General features: G+C 38.3%; 1 protein-coding gene across 3 annotated transcripts in view; it reads right to left on the minus strand.

Annotated features, from left to right (window-relative positions):
• The window catches only part of SLC44A1 (solute carrier family 44 member 1), a 69922-nt gene that overhangs the window by 36946 nt on the left and 7403 nt on the right, over positions 1–25573 (minus strand). For all 3 annotated transcript variants that reach the window (XM_027714418.2, XM_027714417.2, XM_027714416.2), the window contains exons 2-4: positions 14755–14844; positions 12154–12296; positions 4456–4592 (exon numbers count right to left, since the gene is read on the minus strand). In XM_027714418.2, coding sequence (XP_027570219.1) covers positions 4456–4592; positions 12154–12296; positions 14755–14844 — 370 coding nt within the window. The remainder of the gene's footprint in view (positions 1–4455; positions 4593–12153; positions 12297–14754; positions 14845–25573) is intronic.

Genomic DNA, 25573 nt, shown 5'->3' on the forward strand with positions numbered 1-25573 from the left:
ATAATTAAGCAGATTATTTATTACCTCAATGTTTCTTCCCCTTTCCAAATGGTTTATTAATGTAATGAATAACACAAAACAGTACTGGAGGACTCCACATGCAGCCACTTTCTATCAAGGAAACAAGTTCATTCTAACTAGAGGATCCATTTCCAATGCAAGGCAACCCTGATGGACAGTTCTGGTAACAAGGTAGAATAGAGGTGGATGACTATCTCAAACTGGTCATAATGCACTTTTACTCAAGTCAATAAAAAAATGACATTCAACACTAACACACCCAGGTTCCCAAAGACCTGTGGGTACAGAATTCCTTTAACCATAAGATGCCTCTAACTAGCATGGTACAACATGCTTCAGGAAAATCATGAGCAAAGGATTAAGTTTTAAATAGAATACTTTCAGTGAAAACAAAGGCGGGGGGAAGAACAGATGAAAAATATCAGAAGCCAGCAGCAATCAAGGTAATGGCTATTTCTAAGGCAAGTACCAATGGGAACTGCAAAAATGTATTTTGACTACTGCACATGAAGATGTCATTAACTTCAGATAAAAGAAAAATCCGTTTTGTTTCCCCTGTGGTTCCTCCTAATAGCTCAGAGAGATTACCTGCTCTGACCTAACCAGACTGATTTCCTCTATAGGTTTCTTTCAGGTCAGTCTCTGTAGCAAATTTAATGTAGCTTTATCTCTGGCTCTAAGTCCACCCAGACCATAACTAGCCTGGTCTAGCTACAGATCTCAGACAAGAGAGATCCCTGCTAACATTCTGTAAAAGAGAAATTTAATTTTAGATTCCTAAGTAGGCATCCAGATATTTACATAACAGATAGGAATACACTGAACAGACAGTATAGTTATCACTGAATTAAACACAACAGAAATTATGGCCACCTTCTAGTGTTTCTTTTTAATAATGAAATTTCATTATTCATTTGGCACAGTCACAGATGAATTATATCTTCAAGGATATTTCAAAATGCTTTGGCAAGTCCTTGAAAACACCATTGCAATATTTCACGGACATTAAGTTTTGAAGCATCAATCAGGTTTCTGGGAAAAACAGCTTTCAGTCACACTCCTCAAAATACACATTTTTTAAGTGCCAAGACCGACAAAAACATTGAATCACAAGTACTCCCTGCCTGAGGTGTTCTGCTGGGTGAGAAAATCCTGGGGAGAGCAGCAGCAGTCACTTCACAACATATGACATTCTCAGTTTTGTCCAATTCATAGCTCTACAAACTCAAGTATTAGTATAGCTCTTTGAGAACAGCATTAGAATGTTTCTTAGATAACACTGCACCTTTCTGTGTCACTCCCAGGAGCACCCCTGCATTTTACAACTTGCACCTTTGCACAGGGCAAAGATCTTTTCTTTTTCTTTCCCTTTTTCCTCCTCTTGTAAGAAGTCTCAGCTGGTTCCCAGTGTTCTGGATGTCAATTGTTCTGAACAGATTAAAGACACACACTTCCTTGTTTTTTTAAAATCGGCCTGGCTTTGTAAGGGATGTGCTTCTTCTCTTCTTAGGAAGGAAGGCACAGCAAATGCCTGACTGTGAGAGAGCAAGTGGGGTAGGAGTGAGAGTGAAGTTACTGCCCTGAAATGGTGCTGTGTTATTCACAAAATCAGCTGCTTTTCTCAAATTATAGCAGAAGAGCAAGTGCATTACTGATTCAGAAAGCTTAAAGGCTGCTTTGTCATAAAATGATCTTCACGCCTCAAGCAAGCATTTTCCCTGCCCTAAATGCTTATTTATAATCTTGCTTACAGAAAAATACAAGCTGTACTGCGCAATGAATAAGAGCTCTGCCATAACTGCTCTGAACCCTTGGGATTGGCAGTTGTGTCCTCTTGTGTAGAGCCAATCAAGTGTCTGTCTTGCTTCAAGAAAGATACCATAAGTACTAAGTTAGCTGCAAGATCATATGTGGTACTGATAAAATCATTAGTCAATACAAGGATGTTGTAGTATGTTTTACTATGTTACATCTCTTGATGTTTAGATTAAAAAAACCCATTCATTTTTAACTTACCACACCACCTCCTGATGGGCTGAGTCACAACAGATGGTTTCTTTGGGTTGTGGAAGGGCTCTTAAGCAGTAATTTATGAAAGAACTTCAAGGTACATGGACAAGTAAGGTGATTTCAGGGATGGCATATGAACCAGGTGAAAATGGCCAACTCTACAAAAGTACATGCAACAACCTACACAGATTCTGTCTTCAGCACAATTGCTGTTTTCAGGATGCAGGGAGCGTTAAAGCTTTCAGAAAGGCTCAAAAGAGCAAAACCAAGAGTTGACTGCACTCTTTACCCATATATTAAAAAACCATTACGATGGTTTTCTTGTTGAACGTTAGAAGTCACGAGCCTGTGAAAATTCAGCACTGATTATCACAAGCTTGCCCTCATTCTTCAGTTTGACAGCTGAACTCTATATTCTAACTATAGAACAAACATGGAAATTGCAATTAAGCTCTTTGCAGTCATGTTCAAGGTCCTCAAATTTCATCATTATCGTTTTTACACTGGAGTCAATGGTCACTTAAAACAGACTGCCAAACATAATCCTAGTGCTAATTAATTTAAATCCACTATCATATCTTAGAAAAAATATTCTGCTTACCAAGTACTATAGTTTTGGTACTAATTCACTGTTCTTGCTCAACTATGAGACTGAATCACACTTGAACTTCTACTATACATATGCAGCAGTTAAGACAGTCAGCAATTAAGCTGTTCATTTGCTGTAAACCATCCCTTTTTGGAACCTGCAAAGGCTGGTGAACATTTAAGCAGAAATATAACCATGAAGATGACAATATTTCTCTGAACAGTGTGATTCCAGTCTTGCACAGAGTTCATCTATAAAAGGAAAGATCAGTTTAGTATAATACCTGTTTTTGATAAGTCAAACATTATATAACGAAAATTCGGAACTGAACTCATTAAAGATTTTGTTCTGATCTAACATCAGGTTTCATACTTTTGACCAAGCTTCTGGAAACTGAAAATACCGTTCTGTCATGTCAAGTAAAAAGAATTATATCTTTTAAAGTCTAAAGCACTAAGAGAGATACAGTTAGAAGAAAGAATGATGAGAAAAGACATAGCATAGCATGTTTTGGGAAGAGTGGTTTTCGTTGTACTTTAAAAAACAGTTACATTAAACTGGCACATATTTCAGGCACAACTAATAAGAGACTTGATTTATAAACATGGAAACAGTGTTGGTGATAAAACAAGACATGGCTGCACTTCATTACTTCAAGAAATACCTGAACTCCAGTACAAATGACCTTAACTTCATACCAACAAATAACTGCCCTGCGTTGGTTAAAAGAAACACAGCACGCTCAGAGAAGGAGTGAAGAATACAGCTGTAGGTACTGAGTAGTTTCCCTTGTAATTGACAAGGCTGCACAGACCACATGAGGAGGCTCTCATTCACCAGCCACACTGTGCGGGCACAGCTCTTTGCGCAGCTCCACGGAAGCTGTGACGCCGCGCGATAGTTCAAGTGTCAGACACCCAGGTGTGTGGGCACAGTGCAGTGGGAGAGCCAGGGGCATTAGCAGTGACCCTAGGGACACTTCCACTCGCCCTGCTTTCAAACAAGAAGTACTCAAATAACCTGTATTAGAACAGAAACAGACATTTCAGTTTCCTTTATGGAAAGTAATCAAGAGGTTTCACCCCTTTGAACTGGGTCATCCAGACTGACTCATCTTTAGTCGAGCACCTCACAAAGAAATTTTACTGCAGCACTTTAAAAGATAAGGTAAGTTTAGGACGAAATGTTCCCACTTAAATAGCTGAAAACCCCTGAAATTTCCTTAATTTAAATTTTCATCTTTACTTTCTTTTGAACGTCCAAAAGTTGGTTACTTCCTATGCATTTTATTCCAAAGACTGTTAAAACAGGAACTGAGCTAGCAGTATCAGTGTCACTACTACTTAGAAAAAGTACTACTCTTAGGGAAAACTAAAAAAAAAATTAACAAAAAAACCAAACCAACAGGAACCACACTGCAGCACTGAAAAGAAGCAGGAATATTTTCACACACACACAGTCATTCTCTGTGCCACAAGTGCCATTAAATAGCAGCACTGCTCTCACTAACCCCATATACATGAGGACATTTCAACAGCACTACTGTTGAGCAGCAATGTCAGCACATTTCCCTAGGAGCTGAGACATTCCTTCAAGTGCTTGTTACACTTTGTATCCCTGTTTTAACAACAAGCTTTCAATACTGCCCAAGACATGACGGAACACTAGCATACTGTAAGATTTAGTAACGTTTTAGCTTAATGAAAAGAGCACATTATTTCTATTCGTATTTCTTCATACATATTTCATTTTTAGCTCAGCTAATGCATGAGCCTTTTTTTAATCCTGTGAAAATATCTGGTATATGAACAAAAGCAAACATATTTTTTCCATACCATTAGTTTCTGCAAATTTCTGAATATCAGCCAGAGTTTTTAGTTCTTTCCTTGGGCAAGCTGATACACACAAGGCAAGGGACTTGATTTTCTGATGTACTATATCGATATTGCATGGATCCAAGAAGAATACATACCTAGGGAAGGAAAAAAGGTAAATAATTTCTATTTGAATTAACAATTACGCTGAACAAAATTTCAAATTATAGGATTCAGTCAAGACTGATTGATTCAGTCTATCCAGAAACACAGTAAATTTCATATTATCATAACTGAGTGGATCAAAAGAATTTATGTACTCAACGTATGCACCACAAGTATATGGGTATTTATATACCTCCGGATAACACAGAAAGGATGTTTAACTCTACCTGATTCAAGTCCATTCAAGTGATGCTAAAAACAGTATTGCTAAAAACAGCAATACTCCTACCATGCCTTTTCATAAATATGAGCCCAAACATACACAAACCTTCACTCCACCCTTAAACTTAACAAATTTTTCTAGAAAGATCCAATAAACCCCATAAAGTTACCCTTATGCTGCAAAAGGACAAAGTCCATGGCTGTTTTAATGAAAACACATAATACCAGCAATCAAGAACAGCTTTTTAGTTTAGATCAATTTTCCACACCATATGACTGAACAGATTACTTTAGTATTTGCTTTGAAATAAAAATGGTTCAGATATTTCATTACAACTATCTCATGTTCAAGTGCAGTATTTTAAAGAGATTCTATTTTCTCACTTTCCATGATGAGTCATTGCCATTTGAAGCACATATTATAGATCCTTAGCTAACATCTCCCGGCTATACACATTTCATCACAAGCCCTAAACCTACAGAACTGCCCACTGATGGTATAATACAGATGAAGAACGCCTTTCTCTTTGGAAGTAGAACAAGTCTTTCAAATTCCTACAATTCTGGTGATACACTATACATTGAAATACTCTCTACATATTTTCTAACATCATCATAGGAAATCGATACCAAACCACCATATAAAATGCCATTTCTATTTTTGCAGTCCTTGGGATGGGAATTCATTCTGTGATCAGTAAAATCCCTTCTATTCCTAGAAGGCATTTAGGTCCTGCCTGAACAACTTCAGTCTGTACACTAATTGCTGTCTACTGTTCTATTACCCAGTGTCAGTATACAAGAATGATAAGTATGTAGTACAGTCTTACTTCCTGAAAAGTCCATCAAACCCCACGTAATCTAAATCAATTGTAATGTGGTAATTACCTGCATTCTTAAAACATTCCCTTTGCTTGTCCACATCTCACTGAAAATCATCCACTGCTATTTCTGTTTTTTTTATTTAATACACACTACCCATCTCAGGAATCCATAGACCACTGTCTGAGAAGCAAATGCAAACGTGAAAATTCTGTCCTGTAAACACAATCAAAGTAACTGTATGTGAGTAATAAGTGACAGTCTTCCTTTATTTCAAAGAAAATACTCTTGAGTTAATACCAAGATGTTCAAGAGTTGTCTCAACTGAACACTCCTGTCAAAGCTTCCACTGCATGAGGGCAAGTTTCTACAGTTGCTATTCTATACTATAAGAGTACATGGAAGAAGAGCGTCTGCTCATTTGAGGTTATTTGGTCAAAGAAGCCACGAACAAGAACTTACAGAGTAAAACCTGATTGATGTGGTAAGGGAGGTTAGGATGGGAATAAACCCAGTCAGTCACATAAGTTGGCAAGGATATGTGGATTTTGAAAATTATTAACTTTCCATAAGACTATCTGGCTAAGCACCTTGACAAACGGAGATAATAAGGAAAAGGAGGGAGACACTCAGACATAAAACTTAACCACTTAGTGTTAATATTATATTAATAATCAGAATATAGTAATCAGATTATTATATTAATAATCAGAAACAAACCCAGTCAATCACAATCATTGATGGGCTACCAAGAAACTGCAGGCAGGGACTATGTGGCTGAAAAGGATGCAAACCCACAGATACAGAAAGTAGGAGTGGTCAGTGGGACTGTGCGAGCTGCTGAGGGGGTGTGCATGGGACAGGGTGGCAGACAGAAAGGGGTGTAAAAGGGACAGTTGCATGCAAGCTGGTGTTGGTCAGTACACTGATCCCAGCACCTGATCACTGCAGTCTGTCATATCCTATTACTAAATCCTTTAACTCTCTCTCTGCATAGTTCCAGTCTCTGCTCCGTGTGTATGGATGCTGCAAGTCCTGCAGGGATTAAGTGCCAGCTACTGGGGAGACTGGCATGGGCATGAAGGATTTGGTGCCAGCAACTAGAATCAGATCAGGGGTTTACAGGCCCCAGGCCTGTGGTGCCAGCTACAGAAGTGAGTGGGGTCTCAGTGCCAGTGACTGGGGCAGAGAGGGGTCTTGGCAATGGGTTGCTGGGGTGGGAACAATGTGCATCCACAAAAAAATGCAGCTACAGAGGTGAAGGACTGAGCACAAGTGGTCACAGCCCACATGGTGCTGGCTGTTGACAGGGGCTGAGCCAAAGCAGGTGTACACATGTTACAGAATCACAGAAAATCCTGAGTTGGAATGAACCCACAAGGATAATTGAGTTCAACTCCTGTTGTAACTCCCCAACAAACTCCAAACTTCATCAGATGGTGCGTAGGAGGCTCTGGGTCCAGGCAGAGGTGTCAGGTAGGCAGAGGGTCTGCACTGGTATTTGAGAGAACTGTGAGCACAGGGTGCCTGTGGGACGAGTGTGTGAGTGTTTGCTAGTTAGCACCAAGCTGGATCAGCTGCTGAGTAGGAGGAACTCAAGAGACAGATACGGGGCAGGGGTGCCAGGTGAGTAGAGGTGCTGTGCTGGTACTTGAGGGCTCCACAAACGTATGTGAGCTTGTGAACCTAGAAAGTGTCATATGTGTGCCTGCACTAGTGACCTTCTGTCTCTGTGAGCCCATGAGGAGGAGAGGACGTGGCTGTCTGTGCTTCTGTTTGTGAGTCCCGCTGTTGAAGGCAGCACTTTGTCAGTACCAGTCTGTGTAACCAGCTGCATGAGTGTCCCATACGTGTCAGTCCATCCCCATCTCTCAGCCTAGGCAGACACCAGGATATATAGGGCTGGACTCCAGTTCCTGGACAGAAGGCTTCTTTGAATGTCCCTTAACACATATTACCTACGGAAACCAGATGAGGAATGTTGCCACTGACAAGACAGAACTCAGCCCACTTCTACAGTAATTTAAATTTCTGGGCCAAGTTGTAATTTTAATTGCTGGAATATTTTGTAAAATACTACCATTTTAACTTAAGCCTGGCAGTTTAGAAATACAACTCAATTGCAGTGTCACATGCAGTTTTGACACAAGTGTGCTGTGCTGGCATGCACTTAAATAGACACATGTAATTCAAACACTGCACTGCAGTGGCAGAGGCAGTTCTGACAGAAGTAAGGGAGTTGCACAGAAAATTCCAAGCTATCCAATCCGTGGCTTCAATCTGTAGTCTAGGAAGACAGAAGTAAGATTTTTTTTTTTAAATTTCTAGCAGTTAAAACAAAAATCAAAATGCCAGGCACCAGCATTACAGAAGAAAAGGTTAATTTTATTTTTGTTTATAAAGCTTATTTATAGAAAATAAGTGATTTTACTGCAGAAAATTCCATATTGTGTAATCACAGACCAGGTTTTGTTTCTTCCTAGAAGAATGTACTTACATGGTTTGTGCTGCAATTTCAGTTATTTACAATCAACAATAGACTAATTTGTTGATAACAGAATAACTTATATCAGCAACACAAAGACTGAAGTAAACAAGGCAATCATACTGTTAGAGATGCTTCAACACTGCAAATGAAAATATGTTTGCTATATGAAAATCAGTATGGCAGACTTACAACATTAAGTGTCTTTATGCATCTTTATGTAGTATCAGCTCTGCAGAGAAGGACTTGGGGGTACTGGTGCATCAAAAATGACCAGTGACCCTGCAACGTACACCTGCAGCCCAGAAACCCAACTGTACCCTGGGCTTTGTAAAAAGAAGCACGACCAGCAGGGCAAGGGGGATGAATTTTCCCCTTCTACTCTGTTCTCATGGGTCCCCCACCCAGCACACTGCACCCAGCTCTGGGACCCCCCAGTACAGGAAAGACATGAATCCATTACAGTGAGCACAAAGGAGGCCCACAAAAATGATGAGAGGGCTGGAGCATATGAAGACAGGCTAAGAGAGTTGGAGCTGTTCGGCCTGGAGAAGAGAAGGCTGTGGGAAGGCCTTATAGCAGCGTTCCAGTACTCAAAGGGGGCTTATGAAAAAGAGGGAAAGTGACTTTTCACATAGACAAATAGTGACAGGACAAGGGGGAACAGCTTTAAACTAAAAGAGGGTAGATTTAGAACGATAGAATCTTTTAGGTTGGAAAAGACCATTCAGGCCATCTACTCCAGCTGTAAACCCAACACTGCCAAGCCCACGACTAAACCGTGTCCCTAGGCACCACATCAACACGTCTTTTAAATACCTCCAGGAACAGTGACTCAATCACTTCCCTGGGCTTGATAACCCTTTTTGACAGAGAAATTTTTCATAATGTCCAATCTAAACTTCCTCTCAACTGCTACACGGGAGAAGAGATTGATCCCCCCCTTTCCACAACTTCCTTTTGGGTAGCTGTAGAGAGCAATAAGGTGAAACCTGGAGCTAATAATCTGAACATCAACAATACTTAGAATAAACAAAGCTAGCATCTTAAATATTGCCTAAAAATTAACAGCTAGAGTGTACAGCCCATAGAGCATGGTATACGAACCGTAACAACCATATTACAATGTGGACTACAGAACACTGCCATTGGTACGGACTGTCATGTGAGGGATGGGGAGTTTGGATTGAAAGGGAATAACTACCCAGGCTGTTCTTTGTTCAGGTTCCCTTTTTCAAGGCACATAGATCAAGCTACCAAATATCATAACTCATCTGTGCCAATAAATCTGTCGAATGAAGATGAGAGCCTAGTGGCAAAAATGTCTTTAACTGTAGGGTACATGCAGTTTCACTCAGCCAAATTCTCTGCATGCTTGCTTGCAAACTCTCCCTGGGTTTTCCCCTTACCTAAACCCCATTTTCTGGGGTCAAGGGCATTTTTTAAGGTGGAATGCTATATTCTCTATAGCAGCATATGCACATCTCCTTATACTGGAGTAAACAGCAAAAACTGAGTTCTGTCCAAGCAGTATTGGTGATCAAAAATCAGACTGAACTAGCATTTCAGGGACTTACATTTGTCTGCCATGGTCATCATATATTTGCAAATAAAACATCTTTTTTTTTTAACCCCCTTACAACTACCAGAATTTGTAAAGCAAAGAGCTTACTTGAAGCAGATAGATTTAATTAGAATTCACTGCCATGTCTGACTCTAGACTATTAAAGTGTACTGTTGTTTCTGTGGTAAAAATAAAAAGATGCCTGATCCACTCTTTGTTGATGAGACCAAATTGTAGAACCCCCCTTCCCAAGATTTCATCTCAGTGGTTTCAGCATATCTGACGCACACAGAGCAAATCATATCCCTGTGAGGACTGTCCTCTTCACCCTTACCACCCAGATTTCCATATCCACACAGGTCACATTCATTTCATTTCCACATGACAGTGCCTATGGGTTGCTGTCACGTACAAAGAAGAAAATGTTATTTTTACAGATGATTTAGCTTTCTGCCTTTGGATTGGGAAACGAAAACAGAATTACCCTGCCAGCAAAATGAAATAACTTCATGTTTCCAGAACCGCATTTGTGGATCCTAAAAGTCCTCTTTCTCTACACAAACTGAAATGTACAGGCAGGAAGAAAAGCTTATTTTTACAGGCTGTCTGAAAAGTACTTTTATAAAAATAGCATGAAATACTCCCATGAACTGTACCTCAGACACTGGAGAAACTCCATCTGCTAGAGACAGATGCAAAGCAGATAGCTGTTTAAATTTGCTTGGCAATTTTTCAGAAGAAACTATAGGGTGTGAGAGAATGAAGGATCACTCGCTTATATAAGAACCAATCTCTTCCAAAACTCACTACCCTGGACTGTACCAGGCACTTCATGTGAACAGTCTGCCTTGGTAGAAGGTTTTCTCTTACTCTCAGGCAAATAGAGATGATGATATTCCTTATAAGTGTATCTGTTAATTTGCTTAGGTCACGCCTCAAGCCACAACATCTTTGTTACAAAAACATAATCCTTCTGAACCTCATTAAGACTTCTTAATAAACAACAGTCTATCTATTAACTGTGTTAAAAATAGTCTCTCATTTTATTTGCTGTCTTTTGAGCTTGCCTTCACAAGAGGAAATCACTAAGCAGTGGTAGATGTTTCTCCACATGATGGTGTGATTTCTGTCACATGTAGCAGTCTATTACAACAGTAATTATTACATTTCAATAAGGTGTCTAAATTTCTCTACCTTCACACGAACTCAGACACCATTTCTTTCTAAAAGTAAGTTTAAAATTATGATTTTAAAATTTGCATTTTATCTCAGAATGCCAGAATAACAATTTTGTATTGAATATACACGGATTTGGAAACCATTAAAATGTTTATGTAAAAAAATAGGAAAACTATGCTTCATGAATTTTAAGCCTTTCAACCCTCCTGGAAGATGGGATTAAATTAAGAAGTGGGGGGTTTTTGACAGAAGAAATCTGTACAATATTTCAGGCCATTTTATTTATCTCAAGTCCTTCTGGTAACCACCAATTACCCAGCCACATTAAATCTTAAATCAAGTATTTAGAAGTTTTTTGTATAGCAACTCCAAATAAGCAGATCTTAAAAAAGCATCCCTCCAAAATAATTTATGGAAATTATTGATTTTCTGTTACTCTGAAAGTGGGAAGCAAAAGGTTATTATACTCAGAAATTAATAACTTTTTAATTCTTTGAAGGAATCAAACAGTGAAAGAAACATCTTTCTTTTTTTTTTTTTTTTGTCTGTTTATACCACTGTTCAATGGTCAGGCTAAACAGTTTACTTTCTTAAGTCACCCAAGTTGTACAGATGTGCTCTGGGCACTGACTGGCAGGCAAACCTCAAGAGATGTTTTAAACCTGTAAGTCCAGAATTTTTGTTACTTCTCCAGTACTACTACTGCAGTGGGATGTTTTTGGGAAACAGATGGGAAATACCTAAACTGTAAGTAAGGGGTTTAACATGATACTGCTTAATAAGAGCTGTGAGCTGCTTACAAGTTTTGTGCATTTTCTCCACAAGTCACTTACGCACATTCTGCTTACAGTTTAATGTGTTAGATATATCTCATCTCCCCCTACACCTAGCAGCAGAAACTGAGCATACAACATCAAAAGCAAACCTTTCTAAATTAATATTGAAGGTCAGCTCCTAAATCTGAAAATACTTGTCACACCTAAAACTTTAACAAACTAGACTCTTCAGTGGCCTAATACAATATCCTACATGAAGTGGATAAAGTGGATACCAAGAAAAGGTAATTGCTCAATGTCTTTAGCTATATTCATATTGCACATCTCCAAGTACTGTTGCTGGTTGTTACAAGAGATTGTTGTCCTCTAGGTGAGAAAAGTGCCAAATGACAAGCAGGAATGAGTTAGCATATCCCTTTTCCCATTTTATTGAAAACCACTCTCAAAGGAAGAAAGGTTTTGCCTTTCCTGGTTTACAGAATGCAGCAACTGAATTACATACTTACTTCTTGTGTGTAAGGTCCAGACCACTGTTGACTATTCCCTCCACCTTGACATTTTTCTGTCCACAAATATTTCCATAACTGTCATATCCTGAAAGCAGTCTTGCAGCTGCTCCTGTAGCTATTGAATAGCCACAAATAAAACCCTGGAGGAGGAAAAAAAAAAAAAAAATCCACAGTTTAGCAATATTTTGTTTGACAGTTGGGAGAAGTCAGTTTTATTAATTTGTTTCTAAGTAGAAGTTGTCTAAAAATTCTTTCGGCCTGAAAAAGGAAAGACAAGGACCATCACAGAGAGATGTTGTGCAACGATAAAATTGAATGTAACCTAAAAGAGGATTGAGATATCCAACACTGGGTATTATACAAGCATAGTTAAGACTCTTGTAGGTGGTTTTTTTGTTAGTCATTTTGTCAGTGAATTGTGCACGAAGCAGAAGGGAGACCAAGAGCAGGCAGTGAAGGAGAGCTAGCTACAAGCAGAGCTGGAGCTGTCAAGGATTACTATGCATCTTAGAGAATTCCACACAGTCCAGATTTTCTTGCTTTCAGAATTTTTTCTTTCCTTCAAATTACTTGCTTTCAAAGATGAGCTAGAATGAAGAGGCCTATCTAACACAAGTTTCTTCTAAGGAAGTGCTCCTAAAACAAGTGACCAGATCAAGGCTACTATGGTTCCATATGCTGGATTTAAATGCAGGAAAAAACCAGACACAGAGCAAGATGGCTCAGACAGTGTAATTTGGAAAATACCAACACATAGGCAGGTCTTGCTGTGAACTTTCAGACACAATTCTCAAGAAAAAACCAAGATCAAGATGGTGATTGTGCAAACAGGAGACTGGTGCAAAAGCATCATTAACACCACCACTGACAGGCAGAAATGAACCATCAGCTCACTCCACTACCATCAGTGAACTTGTTTTCACAAGCTAAGATTTGAGCAGCTGAGACAAATGTGTGAAGCAACAGATGGCAGTGGCAGGATCAGATGAGATGATGACAACAGGTAATGAACTCAGTACAGAACAGTGAAAATGTGTGGTTTCAAAGGTGTGAAGATACAGTAGAGTGACCTTCTCTAATGGATAGGCTATCAATTCCAGACAACAAGCCAATTGTTATGTTTCCCTTGCCAATGCACTAATGCACTTATAGACCTAATATTCAAACTGAAAACAAGAGCAAAGTGATCAAAAGGCTCACTAGTCATCATAATAATTCAAGCTAATTTCCAGCATTCACTTTTAATTTCTCAGATCCCCTACTATTCTGTAAAGGACACACTAGCGTGCATTTTACATACAATAGTCCTCAGGTTCTTGGCTGGTTCAAGAATTTTTGTCCTTACACACAGGCAAATCATACAACCCTTCCTCTATCAAAGCTAATTTACAAGTGTGCAGTGATGTCCTCTTGGCTTGTCATGGCACCTGACCCTTCAAATGAAGTCCCCTAGAACAGTAACTAACAAGGTATCCTAACAATAGGATAATTGCTCTGTATATCATATTGCTTAGACAGGAAAATTTGGGACACTCATGCATAGCAGACCTAATTATTATTGGGGGAACAGGTAAGTATGCACGAATAATCAGGGAACATCAATAGAGCCAAGAAAAAATCAAACACAAAAGAGAGAGCTACTTGTTTCAGGAAGTACTGTACTTTTTGCAATTTTAAGATAGCCACATTACAGTGACACTGTAATTCATATGATTTTAAATAATCGTTATAATTTTTGCATTTGAAGCACAGCCATGGACAAACACCCTGGGGAAAGTAGAATAAATTTTTCAGTGGAATTATTCCAAACACCAGAGACCAAGGGACAGCAGAAAAGAAAGCTGACAGCATCTAAGTCCCAAACCCCTAAGGACTACTGCTTGTAACATAGCAGAACAAGACAGAAACAGACATTCTCTGTTTAAGAAGAATGGTATGAAGCAAAACAAGATGAAAAGAAGTGTATTGCTAGTTTTCACTAATCTGCAGCTCTTAGAGGTCTGTTTTTTTAACATAAAGTCAAGAGGGTTGTGAGGCTGACCTGAGAAAGGTGATGGCTTCATCACACAGGACAGAGATGGTATAACTTTGAAAGAAAGATTTTACCACTAGTAATATGGCTGTTAACAGTAGCTGCTTCTACTAAGCATCCAAGAAAAAAAAAGGCAACAAAAAACAAACAAACCAAACAAACCAACCCCCCAAAAAGCAGTCAACTCTTTGATATTCAGGATCTTTGTTTCTCACAAAAAGTTTACTGTCATTCATAGAACTGTTCACCAGATTCAAAGCTATCACTTCTGGGACATCCATCCCCCTAAGAAACATGACTCAAGTGATACATCTTCATGATGTAAATCACTTACCAAAGAAACTGGAGGGGAAGAGAAGCTGAAGAAAGAATTGGCACAAACAATAAATTATGGATCCCTACCAAGGACATACTACCCATTTCTGTTCTACAGCCAGTGGTTCTCATGAAAATATACCCTGACTTTTCCCAGTGATGAAGTTACTGAAGGGTTTGAAAATTCCTTTCTTCTGAATGCAAACTCTTTAACTATATAACATTTACAGAATTATCTGAGTTTTACTCACCATTCCTATGCAGAAGAGGATGAATAAGAGCAGCCATGGTACATCTGTGCAGCTGTGGTCCTCCAGAGGCTTCCACTCTCGCTTGGAGCTCTTGTGTGAGAAGAGAGAGATGAGGTTAACAACACTTTAATTGTCTGCTCACAATAGAAAAAGGCAGAAAATTATTCTACGGGGCATTAACATACCATAGGAGCCATCCTTAAGCTCTGACGTAGCTGAAGCAGCTTGGTCAAAAGATTTAAAGAGTAAGGCTCATGTAAGACCTCAAAAGAAGTGCTTCCACAGGAAGCTAGATCAACAAATATTATTTATCCAGAAAACAGGTAATTTATCCAGGAATTTACAAATATTTATCCACAAACTAGGTTATTTTCACTTGACTTTTTATTAATATAAAACAGAAATTAATGGCATGAAATTGACGATATCTCTCTATTTCAGTCTTCCACAGCTACCTTTCAGTAATCTGATTTCCAAGAAGGATAAAATGTTAAACTTTCCAAAAGCCCCTAAGTTTTCAAACACTATTGGCAGGTTTAGCAATTACAGTGCATGTAGAAAGGAGGTAACAAATTGCTCTTTAAGGAACAGTTCTCTACCTGCCACAAAGCAGCTGAGCTTAACATCTCAGTGAAGAAATCCCTAGCCTGTATTGCGATGGTGCCAGGAAGGAAAGCTGCGTACTTAAAGGTTGAAATACTCAAAGATGGAGTATTGCAGTACTTTATACTGCAAAGTATAAAGAGGCAGTTGTAAGCAATTCAAATAGTTTGCTGCTCGTGAGGTAAAAGTTCTCAAGTGTGTACACATTGCTAAGATAATTAAAGTCTGTTAAAAAGAGTCATCTAGGCAAACAGGTTACAGGAAAAGAATAAGCATTAGCTGTAGTACAAATCTAAGCATATCAGAATTTGTTTATTACAACAAAAACATTGATTATAGATGAGCTTTTTCAATTGGCTCCCAAATACTAAGTCTTCAGATATTACTCCTGAGACCCCAAAAATGCACACATTTTTAATCCTTGAGGAAGAAAAGGAGATTGATACAGCGAGAATACAAAACAGTTCTCTCTAGGGACAGAGCAAAGGGGGCAACCTATTCAGGTTTTTTTTTCTCTCAAGACTCTGAAGCATCTTCAGGATTTTGCTAACAAGGTAGCAAACATCAGTACTCAATTAAACCAAAATGGTTGGATGAAATATCAACAGCTTTTATCTCTACTATGTATTTTGCAGATTTTTAATCAAAAAAAAGCAATAGTGTGTAATGTACATAATATAAGCAAGGTCATTTTTTCATATTCATGACTTTGGCTTTTGTTATTGCACAAGCACAAAGCAAACACTTTTCAAATACTACTATTAGAAAGCTACAAACTGTGTAAATACAAATTAAATTCTGCATGCATCATGCTTCAAAAACACACAGTTTTCTAAGTCGTCTGACTTTGCATTAGGGAATTCCATGCTACTTTTGCAATATTTTATTAAGGAAGTTCCACTAACAGATAAGATAAATATCATTTTAATTCAAACTATGCAAAGTTACTATGAGCTCTGAACAGTCCAGCTTCTTTAGATTTTACTCAACAATCAGTAGTGAAAGGTGCTAAAAGGTCATATTATGCACCCTACTACCCACATTCAAAAAAACTGTCTTCTGATCCTGGCAGCTTACACTTAGCACTAACACACGATTCAAACTTAACATTTACAACATGATTGTGACATTTATGTTGTTATAATTAGCATAATGATAATTGCAGAAAATACATAAGGCTTCATGCTTCCTGTTCCTAAATTCCCTCCAAGAACTCCAGATTCTTCAGAAATTTACTTTTATTTACAAACAGCAGAGACAAATTTCACCTACAGCTGTGGTCTTAAAAGTAAACTGCCCTTGGCAAAGGAGGGAGCAATAGAATGCTCTGCAGACTGCGTTTTGTTTGTTTTGTTGGGTTTTTTTTATCCTCTCTGTACCACCTGCAAACAAAATCTTTTAATAGGATTTTTTAAAGCCTCTGGAATAGCTCTGGCAAGGATTTAGGTTGTCTGACTAGTCACATTTACCATAAGTAACAGTTACCATAAGTAATCCATTTTATTTACTAAGTGGACTGCAATTTATATGTTAAAAAGAAACCTGAAATGCCATGACATAGCACATAGTTAGAAGGTTACACAGGGAAATTAATTCTGAGTCCCTAGCCCTTACTGTGCTACAAAACATAACTAAAAAAAAAAAAAAAATAAACCAACCAACCAAACAAACAACAACAACAAAAAAGGCAGGAAGGTATTTTAAACAAAGAATAGTCTTGGAGGCAACTCAAAAGGCACTAGATACTTACTAACTTTCAATTTAACCACATAGTATAGTAAAAATATATGAAATTAAACATGTTTTAAAACAACACCCATCTTCGGTAGCCTGTCCAATCTTTCTTCTCTCCAGTCCTTGCTACAACCCAAGCTAGCTGAGCTAGCTGCCATTATCTATCTGCTATTTTCTTCTCAGTTGCTTCCTTGTATTCTGGATTCCTACTGAATCTCCTTCCTTAGCTTCACAGTCCTTTATTCTTGTCTTTGACTTTGGTATCTACGTCTCTCTACTGACTGCTTCCTGTCCACTCTACACCCTTAGGTATTTACTCAGACTGTGATATTCATGCTTTGGCAACACTAATTGTTAATCTATGGCCAACATAAGGTTTAACAAATGCTGTTTGTTCTGCAGTCTGCAAACTATGCTTTGTCTCCACGATAAGTGAAGTACCATATCATGTCAGCAGACATGCTTTGCCTGAAACCCTAATTCAGCACTTCTACTGATTTTAGCCTTTCTTCCAGATGGATTAAGAGCCTACAGTATTTGCTTATGCATGAAAGATAAATAACCTAGAGAAGAAAAAAAAGAATTTTTTTGAAATTATTTGATTAATTTAAAGTTTTCTCTTCAAACAGAGCTTTCATAATTTATGCTATGCTCCCTAAGAATATTCTTGCCATTAACAAAGATCAGGTCAATCTGTACTGACATGAAAGCACAGAGAATCAGGAGCATTATCAGTCAAAACTGGGAAGCCTGCGAAAGAGTCTTTCTCTCCAAGACAAACTTGCAGATTGGCAACAATTTTCCTGACCATAACAGCTTTTCTGTGGTGATTTTATGAGTTATTTACTTCAGAACCCAAATGAGTGTGTTCAGAAGTTTACGTCCGTCCATTTTTCACAAGACTTAGCAAACCCAAAACCAAATCAGAACCCCTTGGTGCAGCAGTTTTACAATCACGTCTTAATATTCCACACATAGAAAGCTGGATGCCTACAGTTAGGTTTCCTCTTGCAGAAGATGAAACAGGAAGAATGCCAGCACACTAGCCGCTGGCTTTTCTAGCTGAATTCAGAGCTACGCAGTCTCGAGACAGCAAGTACTTGCATGCAAACGCAAAATAAAAAGAGGTTATTTTCTTGCTATTCATTGCATTTCCCATCGGTCCAAAACAAATATAGAAACCCCTCCTCCAGATTTCTTTTTCCAAAACTAGCGTAGCCAAAACCAGTGGTTGCCACTTTCACTGTTAACTGCAACAGCAGTACATTTACGGTGCCATACAACACTCGCCTGCCCTAACCAGAGTGTAACACACACAAGAGCACAGGGAACTGTGAAAACACAGCATGTCACCAGGGGACTACAGAAACAAGGAGCTACAATTTATTTTAAACGCAAAATGCCTCATGCAGTGTAAAATTTGGGAGCGATGTGACTGAAGCAAGAAGCCTATTAAATAACATCTGCAGCACTATATAAACGGATAATCAAGCAGTGTGTAAGTAGCAAAGATGTGAATAAGGTAAGGATAAAGATGGAATTTGCCATCAACTGAGGATGTTGCAACACCATGATTAAAGCAGCAGAGAGAAAAAGTCTCGGTGATCAGATGACATGTTTCAAGAAGAAGAAAATGAAGGTACTAGTGAGGCAGGTGGGCTGAATTAAGGGCAACCCAGTGAATAACTAGCATGAGTAACAACCACTGGATGAAAAGAACTTGCAGGAAGAGGCTATACTCTAGGCTTCAGTTAAGCTAGTGAGCATAAACTAGAAGCTGGAGAGTACAGGACTATTCCAATTTGCATATGAACATCCAGGTTGTAATAATAAAGTCACAGCTTCATTCAGTTAGTTGAGGACAAAAAAACCAAAACCAAACCAGAACAAACAAATACAGCCTTCACATTTTTCAGCCCAAACCAATTCTCTTAAGAGACCTAGGATGAAGAATATCCAATCAAAACCCTACAGAAAGATTCACTAGCCAAAAGTCCAGAGAAGACAAAATTTAAAGCAATGTCCACAGGCAGCAAAGCCAAGTGGTGTTATACTTTGGGAGACACCATGACAGCTACATGAGCTGTGCCATTCTGGCTAAAGAAGAGGCTCTTAAGTGCATGTGCTCTGAACTCCTGGAAGGTCCACAAATGGTCCAGGACAAATGGTTCATCCCCCCATTCATAAGTAATGCTACATAAAACCTTACATGCAGATGAAAAACAGTGACCCAATATTCTTCTACTTCAGCATTTGGTTTAAATCAGTTCCAGTTCTAGTCAAAATAGGAGAAAATAAGACAGAAAAGTTGAAATATTTTTTTTAACACAGATGCACACAAATAACTTTGACATTCTCTCTTAAGAAGAAACAAATTGCTTTGGTTTAGTTTCCTTTTTTCTTTCAACCTGGTTCTAACACAAAATGAAGATGCTGCAAAACATCCAGTTTTCCATTTGCAGGAACTGAGAATAAGTTTTCTTATTTTCCACACTTAGAAATGGCCACTTTCTTTCTACTGAACACTGAATGCAAGGTATGGCATTTTGATTCACCCATCTAAACAATCAGGCCTCGATTTACAAAGGTTTTTCAGATCAGGATATTCAAGCACTTCAGCATTTGACCCATCCTCCCCTTAGCAGCTCATACCGTCCTTTAAGGGTGTAACTTTTCACACCACTTGGGATTTCTGAAACTTTTGTTGATTCAACTGGTGGGTTTACAGGACTGCCAGACATAGAACCTGTGTATGTAAACTTCACCACTGCTTTCACCATTCATATTCATTCATTTTTTGACCTTTCCTTAAAGGTTGGGGGAAAAAAAAAAAAAAAATTCATTGCCTACTCTCTCCTCAACAATGCACACTGATTTTGTAATCAATTCAGGTCCTTAGTTTCCATTCTATACTACATCCACCTTCCAATTTTTTAATATCTCAATCATGACACCAACTGCACAATCATTGAAAGACTTCCTCCCTGCTATAATTTACAAAATTTAATGAAGTTTAAGACGCATCTTCCTTTCATGGAACAGTTGTATTAGGTTGTCAAACACTGGTGTGCACAAATACCTGAACTCCCATTTGTTCCTAAAAACGGTGTTTGTCTGTGACCATTCTTTTAAGTGGGATATAGTTTATTAAGTTTTTAAGCGCAGAACCCAGCTAATAACCAAACTGACAGTTTTAAAAGCCATGGAACTAGCTGGGATTGACTTCCTTTGGTCTTTCTGACTAGTATAATGAGATCCTCTGATATCTAACAAAGAGAAAGTTCTGATCATAGATCTTCATGCAGTGGAGACAATTCCTGGTATTTTTTTTTCTTTCTTCTCATTCAGGTTTTCTGATATTTAAGAGTAACTGAGTTTTCGTTAAGAGACCCTTCCTCAGCAGCAACAGTTTGACCTCAGTCTTATATTAAGTTTAAAGGAACGTAACAGGACCTTTGCATCATCACTGCTGAATTAGCTGTCACTGCCAAGGTAGCTCAGCTGAATGAATAATTTTCAAAATTATTATTTTGGGGCGTGGGGGAAGAACCATTAATTTTCTGAAGGAAAATTGTAACTGTGTACCATTACACAGATTGTGCAATCTGTGCTAAAGATACTGGTAAAAAAAGTAGTTTAAATCACTACAAGTAATTATATAAGTTAAGTTTTCACATAGCTTTAATTAATTTCAGGGTTTTTTACAGAGTGACTGTAAAAAAATTTGGAATACTCACTTCTACAATTTCTAATAAGTTTCAGTAATGATAAGAAGATACTAAAAATTTTGGGTTGTAAATATTTCATATTTTTTTAAGTGAAAAGATATTTTTTGCCGTACTTCTAAAAATCTTCAGGGATATTGCTACCGATGTTCAAAGTTAGGATAATTTGTTATAAACCCCCATTCTAAGAACCACATTAATCTAACTACATCCTCTGTTTGTTTTTTTATCACCTTGATGTTACATCTGGACTTAGAGTTCATACAGCTGTACTTCAATATAGGAGAGTAAATAGAAATAACTGCTGTTTGTTTATTTAAATCAAGAACTCAGAAATTATTGTGTAGTATCTATCTATCTACATAGGAAACAAACAGTCTCAGTGTGCGCACAGCATTAATAAACAGCCCTTAGAGGCAAAAAAGGATTTTCATCCTGTCCAGGATCTTTTGCAGAAACTGCACAGAGTCCTCCAGCCTCCACCTTTCCTAGGATGCAGACTGATGCTGATAAAGTGCCAAGATTCAACTGATAAGTAACGTTCAGTTTATTCCAATAGCAGAGTGAGTACACGATACATAAATTTTACACGTACATTGCAGGTTTGACCCTTCAAAGTTGGAGGGTCCATCTGCGATACTGCGCATGCCACAAAAGGACACGTAAGGGCATGACTGCCCAGAAAATGGGCAAGCCGGGTTAAAAGGATGATGAGCAAGAAGTCATCCAGTTCAGAAGTTGTCCTGCAAGCTATGTTTAAAACTGCATCTTCACGTGCTGTTGAAACACACCCACACTGAAAAAAAAAAAAAAAAAAAAAAAAAGAAAAACACACACAGTTCTTGAAACATTTATTAGTGTTTCCCAATGAGTAGGAAATGATTCTTTGTTCATTTTATATATCTTTACAAGCTAAAGAACAGTACTAGTCACATGCTGACCTTTACCAGTAAGCATTCCACCTATCAATAAGAGGAGTCACAACTTAGTAGTTTACCAAACTGTTTCCAACACAAGAATGTACTTCTCCAGGTTTAACAGAGAACATGGCATTTTTCTGCACAAGACATGGAACACTTTTCTACACTAGTCAGCTGTTTAAAATAACAACTAGTAGCAACTCTATATTGTCCTAATGAAACTTCTTCCACCTCTGAACAGATCTTAATCCTAGAGCCTAAAGAGAAAGAGGAAATGAGTCCTGACCCCAAGCATTAACAGTTTAGGATGTTTTCAGAACTCTCCAACCCGAGGCCTAAAACAAAGATATGCCCCCTAGTCCAAAGCAGAAGCCATTTTGACACAGAATCATAAAATCTGCTGAGTTGGAAGGGACCCACCACCACCACAGACTCCAGCTCCTGGCCCTCCACAGGGCACCCCAAGAATCACACCATGTGCCTGAGAGTGTTGTCAAAATGCTTCTTGAATCCAGACAGGCTTGGTGCTGTGACCACTTCCTTGGGGAGCGTGTTCCAGACACCAAATGAAGTTATCCATTCCTCTTCCATCATTACGAATGTCAAACTGCAGTGAATAAGATGACTGGTAGGCTGCATCTGACCACTACAAAGTGGTCAAAACATACATGATACCAATTATAGATGTAGACTAAAGTGTGTCTCACTATAAACACAAATTAGTAACTACTTCATGAGCATTTCTCTGCATCTACAGCCAACTTAGTAGGTAATGACTGATCTAAACAAGTGTGTAAAATGTCAGAATATAAAATTAAAATCTAGCAAGTTGTTTCACATTTTCAAACAAAAGCATTAGCTTTTAAACCTGTTAAATACACTGCACAAAGGAATTCATATTGAGAGGGAGAGAAAAGACATGGACATTTTCTAACACCCTCACAAGTAAACAGAGTCTAGAGTCCCTGACAATGCTAATATGAAGGTCTATGTTTGTCAGCTCTAAAGAGCATTAAGTCCATGATTATTCTATGATCTTCTGTTATTTTGAAGACTGTAAAGTAGTTCTCTATGTAAAATTTTCATGTGGTGAATGCACTGTTTTAAGTGTCCAGAACAAAGTCTTGAAGCACCAAAACCATAATCAGTTCATGACTTGACCAAACATGTCACATTTTTATAGAAAACCCCCAGTTTACTTCACCATGAAGTCTAAGAACACTGTGCACAGTTGACTCAGTTAAAAATGTTCACCATTATGCACAGACTTCCTGTGCGTGACTTACAGGCATTCAGATAAAGTACCAAACAGCAGTTTACAGCACTTATTATCATGAGTTCAGATGATCTCTCAGGTTTGCAATAAAACTGATTTGTTACGCAGCAAATTACTGTTACACCTCCATTACTAGAGCAGGAACACACACCAGCAAACACAAACTTTTACTCTACTGAACTATACCAGTTCACTGGAAGAATGAACTACACTGTATCAATAAAAATATCTCCATAAGCACACCAAAAGAATGGTTAGTGTAGCCTTGGCCTGGATCTACCTCTGCGGAAGAACAGTATTACTGCTCCTACCCCAAAGAGGCTGCTAATGATTGAATTCTCCTCGGAGACAGGGGCTTGAGTTGCCCCAGACTTACAAAAGTGAAGCAATGTCTCCCACTTCCAGGCACAAGAGAGGTTGTCACTGTAATACTGTCACAGCTGAGGTGGCAGTCATCGGTAGAAAGAAGCCCAAACACATGTGGGCAATTCCAAAATGGACTGCATAACAGGACACACAAATCACAGTGGAGTCTGACATCCTGGGTTGTTTTTTTTTGTTTTGGTTTTTTTTGTTTGTTTGTTTGTTTTGGGTTTTTTTGGTTTGGTTTGGTTTGGTTTTTGGTTTTGGTGGGGTTTTTTTGGGTTTTTTTGTTTGTTTGTTTGTTTTGTTTGTTTGTTTGTTTTGTTTGTTTTGTTGTTTTTTTTTTAATTCCTGCTTTGACCTCACTACAAAACCCTGTATTTTTCAATTTACTGCACGGCAGACACCAGTGACACTTCAGACTAAGAGCCATATAACAGTACTTTACATACAGGCACCCACATCCCTATTTTCCTAATGACTCCACATTCATCACTTGTCCTCCAATCCCCTGACCACTGAAAAGATGCATCTGCTCTTTTTAGGTATGAAACTCAAAGGTCCTGCTAGGAAAAGTTTTCTGATGGTATAATACTGCTTTAAAGTTCTCCACCAAAGGGTGATGAGTTTATACTTTGCTTCCCTTGAGACAAAGAATACCACCAATTCACTGTGCCCACATATGCTACTTCATGAACATTCTCAGATGCTACAAACAGTATTTATAAGTTTTTAACACAATGTCAACAAAACTGAGATCCCATAGGACATCATATTATTGATGATGCAATGTGAAGATGTTTACCCTGCAAACTCCTATGCGGAGACTCCACTCTTGAATATGACGTGTTGTATATAATCTTCCACTCATCTTGACAGTCAACTCATATTAAACATTGCTTCAAAACTCCTTTATTATACGCTTCCACCTCAGTCAACAATTTAAATATTTATCTTGAAGCATAACACAGCTGATTAAATAAAGAGCTGATCAGCACACCTGCTGAGGTTTTGAAGTTTAGAAATCAGGACATCTGCAGACAAAAGCCCAGTTTTTAACTCTCTAAGTCTTTAACTATTTTTTCTTTTCTTCATAACCCATTGTTAAGTACTTATTTGAAGGCAGCAATAAATAAGGACACTTTACAAATATCACAGAAATATTTTTCAGGGGACTAAAATATTAATTTCAATGCATTTTTGGTACTTCCATGGTTCTTAATAATTAATAAAAATCAGTCATGCAAACGAAAACAAAATAACAACAACAACAACAAACAAACAAAAACCCCAAAACCAAAAGCACAAAACATTTCACTTCTGAAGGCATTTTGCACATACCAAGTTACTTAATCACATTTGAACTTCCTGCTTGTATATCAACCGGTTTCACAGAATCTCAAATTTTATTCCTTCCATGCCCTGCAAGTCCCAAATTATAAAACATTTTCAAACTTTGGACTAGTAAAACATTGCCCAACTACAATACACACTTTGCTTCCAAATGTCTTAGCTTTATCACATGATATTAACACACACCCAAAAAAAACCACAAACAAACAAACAAACAAAGATAAAACCACAGCAGAACTCCCCAATTACTGGTCTCCCCGTGAAATGTGGATTCCAGATGAGGAACACTCCAAGGAAAATGCTGCCCCTGTTTTTTTGCACTCTCTTCACGGGAATTCAAGACCAAAGACATCGCAGCTCACCAAGAGCTCATGGCCTGCACGGCACTGCTGTGAAAAATAACTAGGGGAATTCACAGCAGTTTGCTACATATTCCTCCAAAATGTATCCTACATTCAAATGGGTTTGCCAAGTGAAAATCATGGTCGCTTAAATACCAAGTCCTGACTTACAGGTCCAAAATTCTAGCATAATAAGAAAACAAACAAACAAACAAACAAACCACTCAGGATTGCAATACGAGGGCAGTGTCTGAGGACATTGAAAGTATATTAGATTAACAAGAACCAACGCTAAGAAAGCTCTCACTTAAGGAAGAAAGAGCAGGAGGAGAATGAAAAGGGAAATAATGTGTTAAGCCCTTAGTTTACTACATAAGCATACGCCCTTATAAGTAGGCAATAATTTTTCAGTCTTTCATAGCAAACTAGGGGGAGTCTGTCAAAAAATTCCCAGGAGATGGTTATCACGACCTTGAACAAAGTACTTAAACGGGTTTCTCGTTT

This window comes from Pipra filicauda, unplaced genomic scaffold (genome assembly GCF_003945595.2).
Source record: "Pipra filicauda isolate LSUMZ 115617 unplaced genomic scaffold, ASM394559v2 scaffold441_size551697_pilon, whole genome shotgun sequence".
Lineage (NCBI taxonomy): Eukaryota > Metazoa > Chordata > Aves > Passeriformes > Pipridae > Pipra > Pipra filicauda.